The following is a 25,128-nucleotide window of genomic DNA, read 5'->3' on the forward strand; positions in this document are numbered from 1 at the left end:
GACTCTAGGCACTGAAGCAGGGCAGTGAGGACAGGAGGAGAGTAAGGGGTGCTGGGATCTGAGGATTTTAGGCCCTGAGAGTTGCCTGCATCCAGGATTCACGAGGGAGGGGCGAGGAGGATAAGAAGATGTGAGTGCAGAGAATGGCTGATGCGGGTGGGGGCAGGGCAGGGGCAGCGCTTTTCAGTGTCGGGGTCCTGACTCTTTAGTAGTTTGTGAAATCAATGCAGGGGATCAGAAATGGCATTTTAAAAATGAAATGGGATAGGGACAGAATAGAGTAGCATGGAATGGGAAACCTCGGAGTGCCTCACACATAACAAGCTGACTGTGGTGTCGTGAGAGGTGCCTCACACATACACATCTGTTTAGGGGAGCACATTTTAAACCTCACTTCTTTTTTTTTTTTTTTGTAGAGACAGAGTTTCACTTTATGGCCCTCGGTAGAGTGCCGTGGCCTCACACAGCTCACAGCAACCTCCAACTCCTGGGCTTAAGCGATTCTCTTGCCTCAGCCTCCCGAGTAGCTGGGACTACAGGCGCTCGTCACAACGCCCAGCTATTTTTTTGTTGCAGTTTGGCCGGGGCCGGGTTTGAACCCACCACCCTTGGTATATAGGGCCGGTGCCTTACCGACTGAGCCACAGGCGCTGCCCATAAACCTCACTTCTGAAATACTTGGAAGCTGCTGGCTGGTCTGGGAAAATGGGGTGTGGGCAGCAGAGATGGGAAGATGGGAGACTGAAGAAGAGGGGGAGTTCAATTGGCTTTGGCACGTCTTACAGTGCTTTTTGAGAAGCCTGAAATTCCGATTTTTCAGCAACTTTTCTTGACTTTTACAACACTGTACACAGGCCAAAGAAATGATCACCTATTTCCTGTTATAGGAGAGGAGAGGGCAGAAAACGGGGTCCGCCTGGGCCCAGGGATCCTGGGGGCAGCGTCACAGTGTCAGGGACTTAGGGCTGTGCAGCCGAGGAGCCCTTAGAGCTGGGGCTCAAAGGATACATAGGAGTTTGCTAAATAAATAGATAGATACAGATAGGCGTCTCAGGACGGAGGAATGCTATGCCAGGGGGATTATGAATGGGTGCAACTCAGCAGGAACAGCGGGCTGACATGGCTCAACATTGCCTGGCTGATGGCTGGTAGACACACCTATTTATTTTCAACCTTGAGCTTTCAATCCTTGAGGATTGCTGTGATTACATAGTTGCGGATCCAATAGATATTGTAGCTTAGATGCCCTAGTGGAGGCAGCTGGGTTCATGGACTTTTGCCAGCTCCACTTCCCCTCCAGCAGCTGGTGCAGGGCAGGTGGGCTCCCCACTGCATGTGGACGTGCAGAGGCCAGCGAGGTTCTGGAGGGCTTGTGCGGGGGCCCAGGGAGTCACACGTGGGGGCTGAGAGATGGTCACTGGCAGATACTTACATGTATTGGCCCCTGCAATGCTTCAAAGTTTCTTTATGTAGTTAACTTAAAAATCAGGTGATTTGATCCTAAATTCCACATCAGCTTCTTTTTAAAATCCTAAGAGCTGCCAGCACCAGGTGCTGTTACCTGTCCATGCTTGGCTGTAGGTGAACAGCCAGTGACCCGCCACAGGGCACTCATGGGTCCCTGCACAGGTCCCGGGAGCACCTGTACCTCTAGGCCCTGCTGTAGGTGGGAGGAAGCCAGGACCGTACACAGAGGACATGTTTGAGGACAACCAAGTGTGTGAGTTGGAGGGAGGTGATGACCTGCCAAGATACCAGTCACCCTCCATGGCTCTTGGCCCATCAGGCTTCCCCTTGCATGGGGGGCTCTGAGCCCACAGCGCACTCCTCACACTAATGTCATTACTTCATTATTAATATGCTTCTAAATCTATGCCTAATGGGTGGCCTTGAGTAGGATATGGCTCAGACAAAGAGGATCCCCCATGCCTGGGAAGGGCAATGCTGACCAATGCCTATCTTTTCTCTGACCCTAACAGTGCTGTGGGGTCGACTTTGAGGTCAAAGCCTTCGCCATAGACTGCCCTGATGGTGAAGAGGACAAAATCCCCAGGAGGTGAATGAGTGTCCCTGTGGAGTGGGAGAGGGGCCCAGGGTGTGGGGGCCAGTTTGTCTCAGTGTGACAGGACTCTTCCCACAGGGCCAGCGTGGCAGGAGCGACAGCACCTCCCCAGCGTAGGGCAGTCAAGGACTGAATGGTCTACCCCAATGATGGGGTAGTTCATGACCCTAAGGATTGATGGAAGTCCCTAAAAGCTTTCAGACTCACTTTTTCTTTAGTTTTCTTCTTTTAAAATCTTTTTTTGTGGTAAAATATACAAAACATAAAGTGTATAATTTTGACTAGTCTTAAGATGTGCCATTCAGTGGCATTAAGAACGTGACTATGTTGTGTAACCATCACCGCCCTCTATACCCAAAACTTTTCCATTACCCCAAACAGCAACTCTGTAACCATGAGGCAGCAACCCGCGTCCCCTGTCCTTCCAGTGCCTGCTGTGCCTTTCACGTTTTCTCCCTGGGCTCAACATATGCATCTCTGCACTCTATGACGTGTGGTAGCAGTAGAGACTCTCGTGTTACATAAGGCACATGGCACAGTCACATGTGAGCCTCACCCAGAAGGAGGCAGAGCCAGAGCCTGATAGAGGCTACAAGTCCATCAGGGCGTTGCCCAGCCCCATGCACCTGGCTGGTGGAATCCTAGACAGGGGCCGGAAACCAGATCCTCTGGCTCAGACCAATGTCCTGTCCCTCTTCTGGTTCATCCTGTCCCTTCAGTACTGAAGAGTCCCAGTGTGATGGAGGGGAGAGCCCTGAGGCCTTCCACAGCAGCAGGAACTAACTCGGTTGTCTGCGCCTCCGTCCGCAGGAGCTCCGTGCGGTTACTGATCCGGAAAGTACAGCACGCTCCCCCCGAAATGGGCCCCCAGCCCCAGGCTCAAGCGGCCTGGCAGTTCTTCATGTCTGACAAGCCCCTGAACCTCACAGTCTCCCTCGCCAAAGAGGTAACCCATCCACCGCTGCTGCGCCTGTGGGGAGCGGCCCTGGGCACAGCCCAGCGGCCCTGCACCAGCCCCAGCCCCTAACTGTGGGGGGTGGGGGGCATGGCAAGGGATCTTTTTTCTAGGACTGCTGAAAACTCCCCTTTTTCATACTGTGGAGCTAGTCACGATGACCCTTGGTATAGGGTCAAGCTGGCTTGCATTTAACCCACAGACTGTCCCAAAAGATAGGAAGAGAACAGGGGTGTCTTTCACTTAACCACCACAGCTGCCTCTGCCCTCTCTCTGACCTTGGGGGCCTCGCCCACTCATGCAGCATTGCTAGGTATGGTACCCCACATTCTTTACTGCCTGTGAGCGCAAGTGTCACAGAAGCTGCACAGGGCGAGGTGAAGGGATGCTGGCCAAGGCTGTCTCTCATCCCTCCGGTCACCATCAGTCATGTGTGTGCACACATGCACCAGCATGCCCGCCTGGGGGGAGGGTACACAGCTGGTGCTGCTGGAGGTTTCCTGCCCCTCATGACTCTATTGAAACCCCCCTGCCTTTCCTAGACATGGTGCTCAGAACTGTGTTGCAGAACGTGTTCCAGACCCTTCCCTAGAGGAAACACTTTCCTGAAAAGTATCTGAATTCAGTTAGCACTCAGGGATTGAGATGAGTCTAGAAAGCCTAAGATTAAAGATGCGCCATACTTGGCGGCGCCTGTGGCTCAGTGAGTAGGGCGCCGGCCCCATGTGCCGAGGGTGGCGGGTTCAAACCTGGCCCCGGCCAAACTGCAACCAAAAAATAGCCGGGCATTGTGGCGGGCACCGGTAGTCCCAGCTTCTCAGGAGGCTGAGGCAAGAGAATCACGTAAGCCCAGGAGCTGGAGGTTGCTGTGAGCCGTGTGACGCCACGGCACTCTACCGAGGGCAGTAAAGTGAGACTCTGTCTCTACAAAAAAAAAAAAAAAAAACCAAGATGCTCCATACTCTGTTCTTTTCTGACTTGTCTGCTCACTTTTCCAGATCTATTTCCATGGGGAGCCCATCCCTGTGACTGTGACCGTGACCAATAACACGGAGAAGACGGTGAAGAAGATTAAAGTGCTAGGTTGGTAGGACCTTCTTCTCAAGACCAGAGGGCAGAGTCTTCTAGAATTTCTCAGCCTGACCATACTTTCCGATGGGCCCTTCTCTGGCCCAGTAAGGCCTTGAAACTGCCTGGGCCAGAGAAGCGGGTCCTTGGAACTGCCAGATTTTCTCACTTGTCATAGGTGGCAGGACTACAGAGGCAGAGAAGCCTTAAAGGGCATCGCATCCAAACTCCTGCTCACTTAGCGCTGGCCTCTGTCCTGAGACAGCATCCCTAATACACGGGTGATCTTCCTGCCTTTCCGCGGTCACGCCCTCCCAGAGGGGCCCCCTGTGCCAGCCGGGTCTCCTCCATAGGAGGAGTCTTCTTCTCAGATCATGATTGTCTTTGATGAATGCGGCATAGCGTGCTGGGCAAGACCCTAGATGGGAGACACGGGCCTTAGTTTGGGGGCTGTCCAAGCCCTCTCTGAATCCCAACTGGCATCCACAGTGAGGCTCCTTGCACACCTTTCAGGCTTCATGAGGCTAAAGGAGGGGCCCATACAGAAGTGCTTTGTAAATGGCAGAGCGCAACTGTCTTGCCTTGAATGGCCATCACATGCTGGCTGACCTTGTCATACCCTGCAGGGAGGTGCCTCCTGCTTGCTGTCGCTACATATCTCAGCTCGAAGGGCAACAAAGTGAAGAGGATTGAATGTGATGGTCTTAGGTGGGATCCATTAAAAGACATGCTGGAATGACTCAAACATTCAATGGCCAAGACAGAGTTACACTTACAGCATCTCAGGGTGACCAGCTGTCCCAGGTTGCCCAGGACTAAGGACATGGGACTTTGGGGGCTAAAATAGGTTTATCCAGGCAAACCAGGAGGGCTTGTCACCCTCTTGGTCATATATCACTTTCCTCTTTTCCCATGTGTCCATCATAGAGTAGGTTCAGGAATTTTGGTGCATGCATGCTAAAGAATTCTATATTTTTCTTATTGCTGATATGAATACTTAATTTACAGTTTTGTTTTATGTTGGGTCAGTTTGTGTGTGGTTAGGTCTTTCTAAGGCCTCAAGTTACTTAGCATGTTGCATGGAGTGTCCAGTGCAATGCTCTGCAGGGTAGCCGGGTCTCTGTGCACTCCTGACTTAGCATGTTGTGTACAGCGTCCAGTGCTGTGCTCTGCAGGGTAGCCAGGGTCTCTGTGCACTCCTGACTTAGCATGTTGTGTGCAGCGTCCAGTGCTATGCTCTGCAGGGTAGCCAGGGTCTCTGTGCACTCCTGACTTAGCATGTTGTGCGCAGCGTCCAGTGCTGTGCTCTGCAGGGTAGCCGGGTCTCTGTGCACTCCTGACTTAGCATGTTGTGCGCAGCGTCCAGTGCTGTGCTCTGCATGGTAGCCAGGTCTCTGTACACTCCTGACTTAGCATGTTGTGTGCAGCGTCCAGTGCTATGCTCTGCATGGTAGCCAGGGTCTCTGTGCACTCCTGACTTAGCATGCTGTGTGCAGCATCTAGTGCTGTGCTCTGCAGGGTAGCCAGGGTCTCTGTGCACTCCTGACTTAGCATGCTGTGTACAGCATCCAGTGCTGTGCTCTGCAGGGTAGGCAGGGTCTCTGTGCACTCCTGACTTAGCATGCTGTGTACAGCATCCAGTGCTGTGCTCTGCAGGGTAGGCAGGGTCTCTGTCTATTCAGGCTGCTGTTGCAAAAATACTATAACCTCAGCTGCATATAAACAAGGAATATTTGTTTCTCATAGTTCTGGAGGTCTGGAGGCCCAAGGTGAAGGTACCAGCAGACGCTGTGTCTGATGAGGCCCCGTTCCCTGTAGCTGGTGCCTCATCTCTGTGTCCTTGCATGGTGGGAGGGACAAGCACGCTCCCCCAGGCCTTTTTAATAAGGGCACCAATCCCATTCATGAGTGCTCTGTCCTCATGGCCTGGTCACCTTCCAGTAGGTTCTACCTCTAACTACCGTCACCTTAGGATTAATATTTTAACATGAGAATTTTGGGAGTGGGCTTTGCTCTGTCTCTTGTGCTAAAGTACAGAGGTGTCATCATAGCTCACAGCAACCTCAAACTCCTGGGCTCAAGTGATCCTCTTGCCTCAGCCTCCTGAGTAGGTGGGACTACGAGTGCCCACCACAACACCTGGCCAACATATGAATTGTGAAGGGACACAGTCTTTCAGATCATAGCAGGAGGATTCATCAAGTATCATGTGATATTTTGATTTAAAATTATTCCTGAAAGTTTTATGAATCCTAATAGCAAATAGCTTCTTTAACCTTAAAAGAAGCTGTGCATTTTCTGAAACTAAATGTTAATTGCTTTCTATAGGCTGGGCACTGTGCTGAATGCTTCACACAAATTGTGTCTTTTAATCCTCAGAATTGATTTGAAAGTAAAGTTGGCTTTTTAATCCTCACAACTTCCCTGTAAATTACATGTAATTATCACCCTCATTTTGCTGATGGGGAAACTGAGGCTTTACTAGCTAGATAACGTACCCCACGGTTGACAGCTAAGCAGATTTGAGCCTAGATAGCCTGGCTACAGGGCCCACCTTCCTATCTACCACATCCTACCCACAGATCAAGTCTGCCCGGCCTCTGGGTGGTTTTCGGAAAAGCAGGAGCGAACCCGCTTATTAAATAAGATAGAAGATACTGTAAAAGGACTAGGGAAGGAGGGCAGACAGTGAGTTCTGGGGTGCTGGCAGACAGTTGGAGGACACCTTGGTGTATCATGGGCTCCAAGGAGAGGACACGTCACCCAAGAGCTGCAGTCTTGGACTGGGTTGCAGGTGGGAGCCGGTTCTGGGTGACCAGAAATGGCCTGTGGACAGAAGTTGGAAACTGTAGCCTTGAAGCTGCAGTCTGAGGGCCAAGACTGGGAAGTGGACTAAATGGTCACTGGAGAGCAAGGGGCAGTGTGTCTCTGGAAGGCCTCCAGGGACCAAGTGTGTGCATGAAGGGACCGGGGCTGATCACCCGACTCCTGTCTTCCCTTTGCAGTGGAACAAGTGGCCAATGTGGTTCTCTACTCAAGTGATTATTACGTCAAGCCGGTGGCCATGGAGGAAACACAGTGAGTAGCTGGTTGGGCTTCCATTTCCTGGGCGGCTCAGCCTTCTTTGTCCAGTTCCTCTTTTGCTCATCGCTGAAGAGGGAACTAGAATGCTCAGCTAGCCTGCCAGGCTGCCGCTTCCGTCCCCTTGTCTTCCTCCAAGGGCTGCAAAGAAAGTTAACAGCTCACCCTGCATCTGCCTTACACCTCCGTCACCCATCTCACAGGGTGTCTGAGGCTGAGGCCAAGCTAAAGAATGATGGAGAGGAGGGAAGTAAAGTTGGGAATGTCACCATGGGAAAGCAGGGCCTTTCTATTCATCCAGGCAATGAGGGGTGAGGAATGGATGCTCTTTCTGCCTGCATCAGAGTCACACGAACTGTCCACCTGGGCAAGCAGTCCCCGTCATTTGACCTCTTCAATTTGCAAATCTTGCACCAATGAGAGCTGGGTTAGAGAGATGTACTCATACTTTCTCAGCCTGTTGCTGAGAATGACTATCCTTCCTTTATTAGAATCAAAACCAAATGACAACCCTGCAAACAGCCCTTCCATGCTGGCATGAGATACCTGCTCAGTTTTGCTTTGTGCCAAGAAGTCAAACGGATTTATTTAACACACAGGCTTTGCAGGCCTGATAGATCAGGCAGCTCTTTCCTCTTCGCTTCTGGTGTATTCTAAGCACCACTGTATATAACAAAATACTACCAGAGTGAATGGAGGATGGGGTTGGTGGTGAGGAAAGACAAACTGATTCATTAGGACAATATTACCTAATATTCAAAAGGCAACTTTAAGGAAAAATGTTACTATTACTGAAATAGATTCAGCCTTTAGTTGAAACTCAGGTCTGCAGGGGAGGAAAGCAGGAAAGAGCTGCCGCTCCCTAGCTGCCTCCTTTGTGCCTGGCCTGGGCTCTGTCCTACCTTTTAGGGTCATCCTTGTTCCCTGGGGGTCTTGGCCCTGGCTGGCCTTGTGGCATGCGCCCAGCAGCAACAGGGATAAATGCTCCTGGCTGAGTTTTCCTCTAACGTATGGCTCATTATCTGGGCCTCTTTTTAACTCTTAGGTGGATTTGGGGCCAAAGAATTCCCAGGAAACTGGAAATCATTCCAGGGAGATCATTCCTGGCCCACCTTCCAGCCTGTCCTCACCTTAGGGAACAAAGGCCATAGTAGCAGGTTTCAGGCAAGAGACCACCCCAAAAGCTACAAAGCATAAGCCATCGTCCCAGAACCCCATGACTCCCGGGGATCTGGTGGGCCAGTCTCCTTGGAACCAAGCCACTGCCTATCATCCCATCCCAGATCCTGAGGGCACTGGGAAGTGGCCCCATGCCCTTGGCGCAGTCCTTGGGCAAGCTCTGTTGCTGGGACGGCTCTCATCTGAGCTCAACCCCAAGGGCCCCCTACCTACTCTTGTTTTCTGCCTTTGTTGATGCTACTGCCCAATTATGCTCATAAAGAGAGGTTCTATAAGGACAAGATGGGAGGATGTGAGCCACCTGGGCTCAAGCAAAATTCTGTAAAGAGCTTCCAGTATACACTAGAGGCAGGATAAGCTGTTGCTGCTTTAGACTCTCCAGGGAGATCAGATAGGCAGTCCTTCCAGGAGGAGGCAGTTCCAACTTCCAGCTGTCTGGGGACAAGGTCAGGAAACAGTCCTATGCCAGCTCCTGGGCAGGGTTTTCAGGCCACATCCTACCTTCCTCTGGTGGCTCTAGGACGGAAGGTGTGCTGCCCACACACCCAGGCTCTGCCTCAGAGAGTCTGCAGCCGTGTGGCTGTGGGCACGCTTCCCTCCTGCAAAATGGGGATCTTGAGAGCACCTGCTGGGTATGAGGTTGTCAGAGGATAAGGTGAGAGGCTGCAAGAACAGGCCTCAGGCCTGGCACACGTGAGTGGCAGAGCCACCGTCCCACCTCAGAGGCTGTGTCGTGATCCCAGTGACACTACCAGGCCCTGAAGAAACCCACGGGGCTGTGTCCCCAGCTCAATCTCTGACTTGCCCTTTGGCATGGAGTCCCTGCCATCTCTCGTTGGGAAACCCAACTGATAATCAAGAAGATCCATTAGAAAAAAAAAATCATAGATAAAATGGGCGGCACCTGTGGCTCAAAGGAGTAGGGCGCTGGCCCCATATGCCGGAGGTGGTGGGTTCAAACCCACTCCGGCCAAAAACTGCAAAAAAAAAAAAAAAGAACATCCATTAGAGAAAAAACATGTGCCACCCAAGCCAGGCCTGTGCAGGGTTCACAGATGGAGGCCCCTGTGTCACCCTTCTCAGCCCCTATGCAGTCACACTCTGGTCCCCCTACTAGTTCCAGCCTGGCATGTTGCAGACACAGGGCTTTGCAGCCCACCACATTGTTCACAGTCTCAGGAGATTGACTTTTGGGCCAGTTGGTCTCATTTAACTCCACAGAACGTTCTAGAAACTCAGGAAAGGCCCTACTGTTGCTGCCAGCCTACTCTGAGATCTCACTAAGGCTTCTCTGCTTCTCATCAGGCACATTCATAGGTACCTGGGCTGATCTTCCTACTAAATCGATTTGGGAACCTTGATCCTGGAGATGCTATATAGCAGATAGGATCTGATGGGGTTAGTAGTAGCTTCAATAGTCAAAAATCTACTCTGTTTTTCTTCATCCAGAGAAAAAGTGCCACCAAACAGCACTTTGACTAAGACGCTGATGCTGTTGCCTTTGCTGGCCAACAACCGAGAAAGGAGAGGCATCGCCCTGGACGGGAAGATCAAGCACGAGGACACCAACCTGGCCTCCACCACCATGTGAGTCCTCCAGGCTCAGGACATGGCCTGAGACGTCAGGGGCTTGCAGGTGCACACGCGCAGCATGACGGCCTCAAGTTTGCTATGCAGGCTGCAGACTTAAGGGCCTGAACAAGGGTCCCACTCCCCCCTGGTGTGATGTGGTGATGACACCTATGGGCTCTGGGGACAGCCCTGTGTTAATTCCTTCTCTACTGCCTGCCTTCTGGGTGACCTTGGGCAAAGGACTTGAGCTCTCTGAGAACTTCAGTTCTCCCATCTGTAAACTGAGGGTGATAATTGTTCCACTCTCCTAGAGTGGCTATAAGGATTAAGAGACAGTCCATGGGTTCAGCTCCTATGGCTCAGTGGCTAGGGCGCCAGCCACATACACCGGAGCTGGCAGCCCGGGCCCGCCAAACAACAATGACAACTGCACTCAAAAAATAGCCGGGTGTTGTGGTGTGTGCCTGAAGTCCCAGCTACTTGGGAGGCTGAGGCAAGAGAATCGCTTGAGCCCAAGAGTTTGAGGTTACTGTGAGCTGTGACATCACAGCGCTCTACTGAGGGTGACAGTAGACTCTGTCTCAAAAAAAAAAGACAGTCCATGTAAAGGGTGGTGGCTGTCACACAGTAAAAGTGCTCCAGAAATGTCAGTTACTACTTTCCAAAGCATCGTTAGCCAGTGGAGTGCCCTAGGCATGTAAACGGGCCAATGCAATCAGCTAAATTCATTCATTTATTCATTTCCATCAGGAAAGGTGAAGAACAAGAGGGCCCGATGGCTACAGGTGTGATTACATTTAATGAAAATAAGCACCAATTTGCTAACCCTGACTCAGGGAACTGCAGGCTGAATTCCGGCGGCAGATCTAGTGGGGACTGTGCAGGGCGGCTCCAAAGGCAGTATTGAGGCTGCTCTGGGCTGTCCTTCCAGGCTCCTCCTCTGGGGAGCGTCCAGGGTAGGAGACCCAGGTTCAAGGCCTGCTCTCTGCCTCTTCCCCAAGAGATGTGCTGAGGGCTCCCTCTATGACCCAGTACACCACCCTGAGGCGATGCTGTGACCCCAACACTCACATTCTCTGAGACCAGTGGGGTAGACAGTGAACCTTTGGCATAAAGCAGGTGGGAGTCAAGGGATAAAGGTGTTTTGTCCTTTTTTTTTTTTTGTAACATACTGATTCTGCCTTTAAGGTTTTGATTATCAGGCGTTTGGTCCTCTTTTAAAGGCGCTCTAGGCAGTAAACTGAGGGAGTTCTTTGGAGAGTGCTGTCACCCTGGAAGCACGAGTCCAAGGTGTCTCCTGTCAGAGGCTCCCTGGGCTGATATTTTCTTCCTGGCCCAGCACGTGCCTGGCTGCTACCTCAGGCCCGTCCCCAGAGCTGTCAGCACAGCCTCCAGCCTCCAGGTTCCTCCATCATCATTCACACTGTTCTGTCAATATCTAGGTTTTCATGATCTTTTCCCTGTGCCATAACTCCTGCTATTAGAAATTCTGGAATACTTATGCCCTCCACGTTAGCTCACACTTGATAAGATCTATGATGAAAAGCCCAGCACTGTGCCTGCCAGAGAGTAGGAATTTGGTGCATATTAGTAGAATCTGGAATAAAGTTTTTGTTGAGGAAAGTCACACTGCCCTCTGTTTGGGGCACAATGGAAGGTCTCATGCACCCTGTTCATTCACTTAAACATTGATTGGAAAACAAAGCAAAAAACATTGGTGCCAGGCCCAATACTGGGTGTGGGGGACACAGAGCTGCTGGGCCTGGCCAAGTACAATCATGATTCCCTTTGAGGAGGGCTGTCATAGAGGTCCATGTGCCTCTTCCCAGGAGTGGAGCACAGAGTGGGAGCCCTTCTGTTGCCTGCAGGTGTCCAGGAAGGCTTTGCAAAGTGTGTGTGTGTGGGGGGAGTGGGTGGGTGCTTCAACTTGAAGTCTTGGGAGGCAGAAGCAAAGGAGCCTGTTCAGGGCAGGCTTGTGTTTGGCAAGGCTGGTGCACAGCCAAGGATGAGGGCAAAGGCTGCCCAGGAGGACAAGATCTGTCAGGAGGACCCTAGCATGTGGGAGATAAATTGCTGGAAAATTCCAGGCAGACAACACCTGTGGGAGGACTCAGTGACTTCCAGGAGTGGCAGTTTGGGCAGGAGGGGCAGGGAGGAGCCAAGAGGGCTAGGTGACCAGGTGTAGGAGCATCAGTGGAGGTAGAGCTCGGGGAAGGGGGAAGCACAGCCCACCTTCTGTGAACTTCTAGGGGAAGTCCTGGGAGTTCCCAGACATGTCAAGTTCCAGGACTTTGGTAGCTGGGTTGGGTTCACCAATTCCTGGAGAAGCTGCCTTTGTGACAGTGCGCCCGGGTGGGAGGCGAAGGTCACGCCCTGCTTGTTGCTCTCTGCTGTCCTGAATCCTCCTTCCTTCTCTTTGCAGCATTAAGGAGGGCATAGATCGAACCGTCCTGGGGATCCTGGTGTCTTACCAGATCAAGGTGAAGCTCACGGTGTCAGGGTAAGTGTCCTAGAGCCAGTGTTCAGTCTGCTCTTGGTCATTGCCTTCCGGAATGACCGGAAGGCAGAAAACAAGGAAAAGCCCCCAGCTTCAACCAATGACCAAGGAGAGTTTGGGAGAGATTTTATTTGTCTACTTTCACAACTTTGTCTGATACGGTGTCACGTGGGAAAAGGTAGAAAAGCAGACTGTGAAACATGTGCACTGTTGGTGCCACTTTGCAAACACAGGTGTGCGTGTGCCCAGGTGGTAGAAGCTGATGGGCAAGAACGAACATTAGTCGAGTGTTATATTGTGCTTCAGAAAAAAAGTAACGGCTGTAAAATGAACTCTCAGTAAATCTTCAGTTATTTCCTTCTTAGGAGGCATCCATCCATAAAGGATCCCTTCCTTTCCCAAACATGTAATCACAGGATTTGGGGGTCTCCTTTTCCTACAAGAGTGCCAATATCTCCAAGCTCCAAGGGAACAGGTTCCCATTTTCCTGGGAAGCCAATTTTGTCCATTTCCTTAATCTCATTAAAAGGGAAAAACTTTAAGCCCAGCATTTTGGGAAGCTGAAGTAGAAGGATCACTTGAGGCTAAGAGTTCAAGACAAGACTGGGTGACAAAACAAGGCCCTGTCTCTAAGAAAAAAAATTCACCAGGCCTGGTGGCATGCACCTGGAGTCAGTCTGAGCTATGTTGCAGGCTGAGGCAGGGTGATTGCCTGAGCCCAGGAGTTTGAGATTGTAATGAGCTATGATCATGTCCCTCCCTGCATCTTGGATAATGGAGCAAGACCCGGTCTCTAAAAAAGGAAAAATTTGAATTCTCATTTTCCTTTCAACTACCATTGGGCCTTTTACCAGAATGAGCTTTGGATAGTTCAGCCATCAAAGGAGAGTCCATGTGTATGTTCCATATTTCTAAGTAGGTAAAGATTTCCCCAACTTTAGGGAGGAGGATGGATGGAAGGAGGGAGGATAATTGGTGGAATTACACCTACGGTGCATCTTACAAGGGTACATGTGAAATTTACTAAATGTAGAATACAAATGTCTTAACACAATAACTAAGAAAATGCCATGAAGGCTATGTTAACCCGTTTGATGAAAATATTTCAAATTATATATAAAGCCAGCACATTGTACCTCACGATTGCATTAATGTATACAGCTATGATTTAATAAAAAAATAAAAAAGAAAGCAAGAAAGCAAAGAATAAAAAAAGATTTCCCCAACTTTTAATGGGGGACAACAAAGTAAAACATATGTCTATTTTGCATATATATTTTTCTTAGCACAGTGTTTATATTTGTTTTATTTTTCAAAGTGGATAGTACCTTTTTTTCTTTTCTCTGAGAGGATCTAAAAGTAGGGTGGAGTTTCTTTTAGTCATCAAGAAAAGTGAGTAGGATTGGACCCTGTAGCTCAGAGGCTAGGCCACCAGCCACATCCACTGGAGCTGGTGGTGAGTTCGAATCCAGCCTGGGGCTGCCAAACAACAGTGACAACTGCATCCAAAAAATAGCTGGGCATTGTGGCGGGCTCCTGTAGTCAGGAGGCTGAGGCAAGAGAATCACTTGAGCCCAAGAGTTTGAGCTTGCTGTGAGCTGTGATGACACAGCACTCTACCCGGGGTGACAACTTGAGACTCTGTCTCCAAAGGAAAAAAAAAAAGGAAAGTGAGTAGCAGGCATTTCCCAGTGCCCTCTGTGGCTTGCTGTTGAATGTCAGGGCTTGAACCTAAGGGACTCCTCTTAGTAACTAATCCTCTTGAGAAGGAGATGAAATCATGGGTAGAGAGGAAGAATGAAATTCAACATTAAAGGATGTTTGCATCCTACAATTTGACAGAGCATGAAGGACGTAAGAACTGGTTATGTCCCACCTCTGAATTATGGGAAATGAGTCACATTTCCACTGTGGACACTTACAGTAGCCATTTATTTTATGTTTTGCAGCTTTCTTGGAGAGCTCACCTCCAGGTAAGCCTCTGCACCTCCCCTCTCTGCTTGACTGTCAGGGTATCAAAGACAACAGTAACCTGTGACAACTGATTTCTGGGAATTATTCTCAGAGCTATTTTGAATGATGCCCCTGCCTCCCAAAGCATCCCCAAAACCTTGACTAATGGGTGTGAGGCTGGGATGTTTCTTTGAGACCACAGCTAGGCCTACACCTGGGTAACCACACACACACACCCAGAAAACTGTCACACTCCATGTGGCCGTTGTGTGTGTGTGTGTGTGTGTAAAACACACATGATATAAATTTCACCATTTTAACTATTTTAAAATGAACAATTCAGTGGCATTAAGTACATCTATAATGATGCATAACTGTCCACACTACCGAGTTCTAGAACATTTTTACCACCTCAAAAGGAAATCTGATACCCGTTAAGTAGTTATTCCATTTCCCCTCCCTGCAGCCCCTGGCAGTCACTAGTGTGCCCTCTGTCTCTGTCCCTCTGCCTATTCTGGATTATTGCACGTGAGTGGAATTTTCAATATTAAAATGTGGCCTTTTGTGATTGATTTGCGTCCCTCAGGGCTTACTCATCCATTGGGGGACATTTGGGTTGTTGCCATCTCTTGGTTATTGTCACTTTGCAGGCCATCTTCTAAATCATGTGCTAAGAAGCAGAAGCATTGACCCCATATGATCCTTCACCCCAACACTCGCCATTTCCTTCCCTCACCTGGAGCCCAGGCTCCACCTGCTTCCCTAGATAGACCCTGCCTGCACTGGGTCTGACGAGGGTGGCTTCATAGTGCACAGGCGTCCCTGGGCCGAAGGCCACCCTGGGGAGAAGACCATGGGTCCTGGCGGAGGGAAGAGTAACGCTGTTTTTATTTACTTTCTCCTCTCACTTTTCCATTTGTCCTTCTCAGGAATTCTCTTCCACTCTCCTTCCTGACTTCTTTCCCTCTTTCTTTTGCATAAATTCCACATCACCCCTAGGCCCTTTAGCTTTTGGAATTCAGTGCTTCCTGCTCCTTTCTGTTCTGTTCCGTAGCAAGGGACCGCGTCCTGCCTCCAGCTCACCAGCTTCAGAGATTGTAGCATATTAAAAATGGTGTATGTTGTGGCAAAGAATATTTTTAGAAACTATCCTTTCTCTAGGATTTCACCACTTCTTCACCCACTATATCATGTCACTGTAACCAATAACTGGAAGTGAGAGGAACCTAAAAATACCAGTTTCCCCTGTCCTGCGTAACTGAGGTTTCTGGACCACATTCCAGGGAAGACATTTAAAATTCCTAGTTGATCACTTCCTGATTTCTGTTTTGTTTTGTTTTGTTTTGAATCCCACTGAATTAACTGCCTTTTAGCCTGGGTCTGGGGATTTTTTGGCGACTCCGTAGCCACAGTTCTGCAGTGTGATTTGTAGTGGTGTGTGCACATGTGTGTGCCTACAGCTGTTCTCACTAATTTGCATTCTTCTTTTTTTTCCAGTGAAGTGGCCACTGAGGTCCCATTCCGCCTCATGCATCCCCAGCCTGGGGACCCAGGTCAGTCATGCCCTGCCTTGGCTTTCTCTAGCTCCTCACTACTTGCAAACTTATTCTTGAGTCCTAGTCTTTCTTGGCCTCACCTCTGAGTGAGCGTGGCCGGGCGAGAGTGCTTACCTGCTCAGTGCTGACCCCCCAGCCCGCTGCTCTGGTAGAGACATAGTGGATGTAGCTTCCTTGGTCCTAAAGGGAACCATCTGGTGAGGTTTTACCAGGAGTGATTGAAAAGTAGACGCTCCACTGTCAACAGAAATGGATTTAGATTTAAAGATGATTTAGGTAAAAATAAAATTGAGAGCCCGAGGTTTTTTTTATTTTGTTTGAGAACGAAAGCCTTCATGCTTCATTTGGGAGCATTCATAGGTATTTAGAAGATGATAAATATATTCGACATGGGCGGCTATACTGAGAATACAGAAAATACTAGAAAAGAGGGTCAGTCTGGGTTCCTGACACCTCAGCTCATTTAAATTGTAAATCCGTACAACTCTACGTACAGACTAACAGCTATTGACTGTACGCTGTGAAGAAGTCAACTGTCGGGTGAATCTGATCTCTTTCTAAAAAGGTAAATGAAGCGGCAAAAATAACACGTACAATCTCAGAAATTGTGAGAAAAAATTCTCCGCCGTGTGTTAAGGCAACTGAGTTAATAAGAAAGAAAAACGGACCTGTCTAAATGAGAACTCTCTGTAGGTATAGTAGTAAGGGATATTTTAAGTAAAAGTGGTAAAACAAGCAGGGTCTGTTTTTCTCAACTTTATAATAGTTTTTCTATGTTGATAATGAAATGCCATTTAAACATTAGAATGAATTCCCATGTTTTGTCTCAAAAATATTTTGCCTGAAATCTTCTTTTCCAAATATTTTAGATTCAAACCGTCAATGCACTTTGCCAAAACTTTCCGCTGGAGAAAACTACAGTCTAGCCCAGTGTTTTTAACCTTTTTTACCTTATGGCACACTTGAACCTATAAACTTCCACAGCACACTTAAATTATATTAAGAAGAAAAAAGAGTAAAAAAGGAATATATTTACTGTGCTTTGAACGTCTTTCACAAATAATTTAATTAATGATCTTTAAAAATGTTTGTTGCACACCTAAGATCCTCTCCTGGCACACTGGTTGAAAAAATCACTGGTCTAGCCATACATTTTTAATTCTTTTATGCTTATATCATTAGAATACTATTTGTTAACTTTGTGAGATTAAGATGCTTTCTGGTTCCTTCCAGGGACATTAAAAAGGTGGTCACCTGAGGAGGTGCCATAGCATATGTTAGGGTGTTTTCTGGAACTTTATTTTTTTATAGTTTTTGGCCAGGGTTGGGTTTGAACCTGCCACCTCCAGCATATGGGGCCGGCGCCCTAATCCTTTGAGCCACAGGCGCCACCCAATTTTCTGGAACTTTGAACAGACTTACTTTGTGACTTAATTTGGGAGAAGTGGAATTCTTTTTCCACATACATTTTCATATCCCAGTCAGTATGTCCATTGTGTCAAACATATCACAATGTTAAGATGAAAGTACGATCTTTGTGTTTTGTACCATGAGATTTCAGGGAGCCAGGGTTAGGGCAAATCCCCCAATGGTCACTCACAAAATTGCGATTTCTAGAGATTACGAGTCACCGGATCTCATATCTTCCCTGCCTAGCTCCTGGCTCCCTGAGTCTGGGCAGGTGTAATTCTAAACAGAAGCCTGAGTTGTAGTTAAGCCCCACCAGAGCCTGAGGCCAAGTATCTGTATGAAATGCTGGCCAGTTTTATTGTTCCCTGTCCAGAGCATCTGTACCCCATCCCGTTGATTTGATTCTTCCTTGTTGTCTCTCTCAGGGGCGATGGGCCCACTTAGTGTCATTTGATGGCTGAGCTCTGTGGGATGCAGGGTATTTATTGCCCAGGGGATGTTTTGATGAGCCAGCTGGTCTAGGTGCCTAGTGACCCTGTAAGCACTTCACTCAAAGTACTGGGATGAGAGACAAAAACAGTGGCTTTCCTTCAAGCCACCGCTGTGCTCCCCCAAACAGTAGGCGCTTTGCTAGGTGGGCAGAAAGGTAAGAAAGAACAAAAGCCACTCAAGCCATTGGCAATTAATCTGGGGACACAAAACATGCAGACAACCCAACAAAAAAGAGTTCAACATGTTAACAGGAATTGAAAACAGAGTAGCTTTAGTGCACATTTCAACCCTGGGGTGCTGGTGAGACCCCCATCAAGTCCTAGGTCTCACCCCTGGGAGCCCCATCAGGGTGGGGACGCCTGGAACGTGCACCTTACCGGCACCTTGGCCACTCTGACCTAGATGGTGTCTGATGGGCACTTAGGCAGAAATACTTTGAACAAAGAAGCACCATCCAAGGGCTTGGTGTCCTAGAGGAAAGTGTCCTAGAAGGGGGACTGTGGAGTTTTCCTTTGAGGAGAGGAGGGCTGTGGCCACTGAGGGAAGCAATGGTTGGAAGCACAGGGAGAGAAGGAGTGGGGTGGTGAGAAGGAGGAGTTCCACACTCACCATGGATTACAATGTATCTAGGCCATATTAGCCCTCAAACTATAAAGTCACCCCAGCGAGGTAGGAATTTCCCAGATACAAGGATGGTACAGAATTTATACTAACAGATGCTGATCTCTCTCTCTCCCCGTCCCCACCCCCTCCTTATTCCATGCTTCCAGCTAAGGACAGGTAAGTGACCTGAACACTGCCCCGGCTTTCACTGTGGCCTGTAGCCTCCTTCTCTAGCCCAAACCCCTCTTCGAGTCTCCGGATGCATCCCGTGCTTGGCTCAGGTGGCACGTCCCTTGCTCCCCTCCCTTTTGCTGCCTGGTGCCACCTCACCCACACACAGCACGCCCGCGTGTTCCTCCCTACGCTCTTGTTTGTGCTTACAAATGAGACTCAGACTGAAAGCCATGAGTGAGGAAATGGCGTGCCCTCATGTGCCGTCCTGGGGGAAGACCTTGATCTCTTTGTTGCAAAAAAGAAGATCAAGGCTCTTGTTTCAGCTTTAGCTTCAAAGAGTGTGCAATGATCAAAATGTTGTCTGTTTCCTTTTAGCTTTCCAGATGAAAATTTAGTTTTTGAGGAGTTTGCTCGCCAAAATCTGAAAGATGTAGAAGAAACTGAGCAAGGGAAAAAAGACAAGGGTGACGTCAATGATGAGTGACACCATCAGCTCGGGACGCATGGGGCTGCCCCGTAGTTAGTTACCAGTGCCACAAGCTGACCTGCAACTGGCCCTGTAGAGTTATGCTAAATAAAGTAATAGTCTTTTTCCCAGAAATAAAGGTTTCCCCTTCTCCCCCCGTCATGAGTCAGGCTGACTTGTTGGGGAGGCAGCAAGCTGATGCCACTGACACAGAAGCTGCTGCCTTTGGGGTCGCTGGAGTTGGGGTGTGGACAGCATCTACAGGGGGACGCCAGACATCCACGTCCAGCCCTGGCCCATCAGGATGAGAAGGTGACCAGAAACCAATGGGCTCACCCAGTGAGGCCGTGATGCATACGGGGCTTGCCCACGGGGCCCGGTCTGAGGTGTTTCTCTAGAAACACATGGGGGGTATTTCTAATTAACCAAACAGTCCTAACTGCAGGGCCCGTCAAGAGCCTCTTTAGATCAGCAGGGCAGAGAACAAGTGTGGGCAAAAATCCTCTTTATTCCTGATTTTGGATCTAAGTCCCTGTTTGAGCTCTGAGTTGTGCAAGACACGAAATTAGATTTGGTTTAACGGGAGGGGGGGAGGAAGAACCCTGGAGTGGCCAGAGAGCTGAGTCAAGGAAGAGCTCGAGCTGCCATATCTGGGGTGGGCAGAACTCGGAGGAGTCCTGGGGTCTCAGCCCAGAAGCTTAGGGACCCACTTTCTGGGCCACCATTCCTGGGGCACTGCCCGCATCTGCGTCTCGAGGTCCATCCCGGATTGCAGTTGCAGGGAAGGAGAATCTGATTGGTTCAGATTCTCAGCAGCCAGGTGGAGCAACTGCCCTCAGAACCTGGCCTGGAAAAAGGGGTTCACTGTCGGCCATGTGGGCCTCTTGGTTGGGGTGTGCTTCACTGAGACAGGTCATGGACAGGTGCTCTCTGTTGGGGAGGGAGTGTAGCTGCAGGTGGAGAAGGGATAATGAAGGTGCTACAGGGCCCTCTTCAAGAGGTCCTTTCCTGGCCTGCAGTACCCCCAGCCTGGCACAGAGACTGAACCATGCTCATGGTAGCTATGCAAGGGCAAGGGGTGTGTATAAGGCTCTGGTCCATGCTTTTACAGGACAGAAGAAGGGGTTTGGTGATTTTTCCTCCATTCAACCCACCCACAGAAGGCAGGGAGCGAATGGCAGGCATTTGGGTATATACTCTTGGATCAGGCTTCTGGGACTGAACACAGCAGCAGAGGGCTGGCCAGGGCATGGGGTGCATGCTCATGGAAGCTCCCAGCATCTGGGCTTGTTCAGCAGGATTCCAGGCTGGGTTGGAGCCTGGGGACTGGATTTAGATGAGGAGGCTCCACTAGGGAACTTTGGATGGAATTCCACATAGACAAAGTGATGTGTGGACCTGTGTGTTGGCTTTGGGGCAGCCTGTTATTGGCAGGGATGGGGAATCATCATCATCATCATCATCATCATCATCATCATCATCATCATACTTTAGCCTGTGGGTTAGTCAGACACAGTCTCTCATGCCAGGCCAGGGTGGCACGCTCCACTGGAGAACCCCTGTCATGCTGAGCCCTTTGCCTGCTCTCTGCCATGGCCATGGCGCACAGCCTGCTGTGGCTATTCCCTGGAGCCCTTGGGCAAGGCAGGGCCTGGGATTCCACTCATGGTGCCCGGTGATGGGACCAGCCTGTTGTATCCTGCATTGCTTGACCCTTTGGGAATGCATGGGTGGGAGCCGGGGGTAGGGACTGGAGACAAGAGGTCAGAACAGCCCTTGTCCTCCAAGTTATTTCAGTTTCCAAATGTCCTGATACAGACGTCTAGGTGCCAGCCGGTTTGTAGGCTGTGGCTGGCTGCTGTGAGGAGGCAGGAGGGACAGGAATCGAGCAGCCCGCTGCCCTGAGCAGGATGTGGAACTTCAGCTCAGCTCTGCTTGCACATTTGTGGTGTTGTCTCTACTGGTGTGTAGACCCCGGTGTCAGGAGGCAGGAAGTCTGTGAGCAGGTTGAATGTGCAGCCTGGGATTTTGGGGGTGGGGAGGGTGCAGGTGCAGTACAAGAAACAGGGTACAAAGGAGTTGAAGGTGCTGCACAGAGGAAGCAGTGGCTGAAAACTGGGGACAAAGTTCTGCGATCAGCAGCCAAAGGGCTGGAGAAGTAGAGTCCCTGCCATTTATTGAGCACATAGGATATACAATCATTCCAATGAAACTTGTAAGTCAGTACTTATTCCCATTCATTAGATGAAAAAATTGCAGTTCAGAGAGGTCATGTACTTTATGCAAGGCCACACAGTTAGTGAGAGTCAAAACTTGAATGCTGGTGTCACTGAGTCTATAAATAGACCTTGTTTGGTGCCGAATGGGGTATGAGAATTTGGCAAGTGGGGGGAGGATTAGCATTTATGATTCAACAACAGATGCCTTTAAGTTCTTTTTATAGTTGAAATTTTTGTTGAGATAATTGCACATTCGCATGCATTTGTAAGGACTAATACAGAGCCATCTCAGATGTTACCCCAGTGGTAACATCTTGTCAAGCTGGACTGCACTGTCACCATTAGGGCACTGACATCGGGATCGTCCACCATCCCATTCAGGTCTCCCCAGTTAAGCTTGTGTACATATGCAGTTCAGTGTGATTTTAGCACTTGTGCAGCAAACTGCTTTTTAGGTGTTTTCTTACTCCTATATGTATTTTTTATTTTACTCCCAGTTTAATTTCACAGACATGAATAGTTCAACTTTTTGATCCGTGAAGAGTGAGGGGGGGTGAGTTGGCATGTTTGGAAATGTGTGGGGGCAGTTTTTGGTTGTCACAATGCCCAGGGGTGAGGGAAGCTATATGTCACATGCAGCGAAGAAATGTCCCACTCCAAATGTCAATCATAACCCTAGCGCAGGGTAAAATAGGATTATTCTCATATTTTCAAGTGTCCCATTTATATATCCCAATGTGAAGCAGTTCCTCTTCACCGACATGTCACAAGGAGGGATTAGATTGGATGTGAAGTGTGTTATTACTGCCGCCTTGATGTGCCCTTAAGGTGGGGGTGAACTCAGGGAGTAGCGTTGTCATTAGAGATGATTCACAATGTGACTCATTCAATAAAGAGGCGCTGGAGGGAATGTGCTCTGTCAGGGCAACACAGTCACGGTCGGGCTGATCTGGCAGTGGGGACAGCATTGTGCACCAGGGGAACAAAAGGCTTCTCCACTCCTCAAAGACAATTTATGCCAGAGTTATGTTTCTCTGTTTTAACAATATAATACAACTTGCCAAGCCTAATATTCTTTTTTGATACACTTTTTATTTTGATAGTTTTAGATGTACAGGAAAGTTGCATAGACGGGACAGAGCGGCCTCTATACCCAGACTCCCATTATTCATGGTGTGAATCAGTACTGACGCATCATTACTAAAATACAACCCGTGCTTTATTCTGGCTCCCTCACTTTCCACCTAACGTCCTTTATCTGTTCTGGGATCCCATCTAGGATTCCAGTGACGTTTAGTCATCATATCCCCTGGGCTCCTCTTGCTGACTGTCCCTACAACTTTCTTGGAACTGCACACGTCCTCCTGTTCTGCCTCCCAGCCGGCACTTGTACTCACGTTCATATCCCAGCCCTTTTGCCTCTAAAATGATGACCCTAACAGGTGCAGGCAGCAGTACACAGGCACCTCCAATGCAGTTTGTCTTCTTCATTTTTAGCTCTGCTTTGGCTTGGTGACATGTCATCCTCCCGGATGCCTGGTATCTGGGAGGCACCCTGACTATTCCCTATTGTCTGATCTCTTGACTAGAAGGCGCTGGTCCCTTTTCTTCCCTTTCCTCCTGCGTCCCACAGCTGTCACCTCAATCTCCATGACTGACATTGTAGTCCTGGCCCAAATCAGCATTGCCAGACCTGTTCTAGTCTTTTCTCCTCTGGATCCCTCTTTGTCCAGCTACCCGAGTTCCTCTACTTTCCAAAAACTCTTCGGTGGTTCTGGTGAGTTGTGATGCCGAGGCTGCCTTGGATCCAGCTGCAGCTACTCACGCCCTGTCTCCCGCACCCACCTTGCCATTGGCTCACCCAAATCCCCTGTCACCCTCTCAGCTTACCTAGTCGTCTCCTCCTTTTTGTGTCCAGGAAAACTCCTTTCCTTTCCATTCCAACACCAAACCCTGCTCAGGTCACCCTGCTCCCCTGTACACCCAGTTCTCCTCCTCCACCTTATACACCCCTATCTTTTTGCAGTTATGAATCACACTAAATTGTAATTAATTGATACAAAAGACCTAATTCTGAAGTGAGGCAGGATGGTCTTTGTACTGATCTGTGTAATACAGACTGGGTGGCTTAAACAGGTATTTATTGCCTCACAGTCGTGGAGGCTGAAGTCTCAGCCCAGGGTATTGGCAGTGGAGGGAACATGCCTTCTTCTTTTTCTTTCTTTCTTTCTTTTTTTTTGAGACAGAGTCTCTACTCTGTTGCCCTGAGTAGGCATCATAGCTCACAGCAACCTCAAACTCTTGGGCTCAAGAGATCTCTTGCCTCAGCCTCCCAAGCAGCTGGGACTATAGGCACCTGCCACAATGCCTGGTGAGTTTTTCTGTTTAGTAGAGATGGAGTCTCGCTTTTGCTCAGGCTGGTCTTGAACTCCTGAACTAAAGCAATCCACCTGCCTTGGTCTCCTAGAGTGCTAGGATTACAGGCGTGAGCTACGGGTGCCCAGCCACATGTTTCCTTTTGAGGCCTCTCCTTGGCTATAGAGTTCCCTCTGTGTCCTCATGACCTCATTTTAACTTAATTACCTTTGTCAAGATCCTAACTCCAAATAGTCTCATTCTGAGGTACTGGGGCTTAGGACTTCAGCACATAAACTATGGTAGGACACATCAGCCCATGGCAGTGTCCTTCTATCCTCTTAGTACAAGCTCCTCTTGGGTGAGCTAATCCCGAAGTACCATGAACTGGGGAATCACGTGATCCAGGTTCAAATCCTGCCTCCCTGCCACACAGTGGGAGAAGTATTGGAATTCAGGTTTCAGGGGCTTCATCTCCAGGATAAGACCACCATGCCTGCTCTGTGTGGTTGTATGAGGACTAGTATTGCAGGTCAAGTGTCTGGCATGTGCCTGGTGCCTGGTTGGGGCTGTCACTCTCTGTGTGCTGCACAAATTCCTGAGTGACGGAAGTGTTCTAGATTTGTGCTGCCCAGTGTGGTAGCTGCTAAGCCACATGTGGCTCCTGAGCACTTCAATGTGGCTCATGTGGCTGAGGAACTGAATTTTAATTAATTGAAATCTAAATTTAAGTTGCCACATGTGGCTACTGGCTACAACAAGGGCAGTGCAGCCTGATCCACACGGGGCCTCTGGCTTGTCCCAGAATGTTCCTACATTAGGCCCTGCCCTCCTCTGTCCTGGCAATGAGGCCATTCCCCGGCCACATCCCCATGCCAGATGCTTGGGACGGCTTGGTGGTGTTCACTTGTTTTGCCTCCTGAAGCCTTGCCCAGTGTTGTGGGGGCCACAGCAAACTCACTGGCAGGCTGGCTAGCAGCCACTGGGTCTCTAGTGCTTAGGAGACACATGGGCAGCCCCCTCCTGATTTGCTCGTCATAGCAGGGCAGGGAGGTAGACAGCTGTTCCTCCTCCTCCTCTTCTTCCTGCATATCTCTACAGGCACCTCAGACTCAACTGATCTTATCTCCAATGCACTTCCCCCTCTTTTGGCCAGTGGAGGGCTGGACCCCACATCCACTAACCAGCACTCCCCATGGAAGACCTGGGCTTATCCCAGTCACCTCTGCCTCCCTCCAGTGGCTGATCCCTCCTCTCCCAAGTCTCAGCTCACATCTTCATTTCTCTGTCTCTTAGCTCTTGCCAGTAATCCAGGAGTCCACCTGCCCCATTACTTCAGGGCCTGGATCATAGGCCCCAGCTTTGTGACCCAGTCTGGCCCTTAAGGGCTTCCTGTTGTCCTCAGGCTCAGCATAAAAGGCCAACCCCTTACCCGGTTCACAAAGCCCCGTGTGACCTGCCCACCCCCAGGCTCCAATCTGACTGC

At 49.5% G+C, this 25,128-nt stretch overlaps 1 protein-coding gene across 1 annotated transcript in view; it reads left to right on the forward strand.

Moving 5' to 3' along the window:
- The window catches only part of SAG (S-antigen visual arrestin), a 31,252-nt gene extending 12,043 nt beyond the window's left edge, over positions 1-19,209 (forward strand). Inside the window, exons 6-15 of the mRNA XM_053597194.1 lie at positions 1,980-2,056; positions 2,873-3,008; positions 4,016-4,100; positions 7,091-7,163; positions 9,795-9,932; positions 12,340-12,417; positions 14,364-14,387; positions 15,865-15,920; positions 18,596-18,605; positions 18,978-19,209. Coding sequence (XP_053453169.1) covers positions 1,980-2,056; positions 2,873-3,008; positions 4,016-4,100; positions 7,091-7,163; positions 9,795-9,932; positions 12,340-12,417; positions 14,364-14,387; positions 15,865-15,920; positions 18,596-18,605; positions 18,978-19,086 — 786 coding nt within the window. The 3' untranslated portion in view covers positions 19,087-19,209. The remainder of the gene's footprint in view (positions 1-1,979; positions 2,057-2,872; positions 3,009-4,015; positions 4,101-7,090; positions 7,164-9,794; positions 9,933-12,339; positions 12,418-14,363; positions 14,388-15,864; positions 15,921-18,595; positions 18,606-18,977) is intronic.
- The last annotated feature ends 5,919 nt before the right edge of the window (positions 19,210-25,128 follow it).

This window comes from Nycticebus coucang, chromosome 7 (genome assembly GCF_027406575.1).
Source record: "Nycticebus coucang isolate mNycCou1 chromosome 7, mNycCou1.pri, whole genome shotgun sequence".
Lineage (NCBI taxonomy): Eukaryota > Metazoa > Chordata > Mammalia > Primates > Lorisidae > Nycticebus > Nycticebus coucang.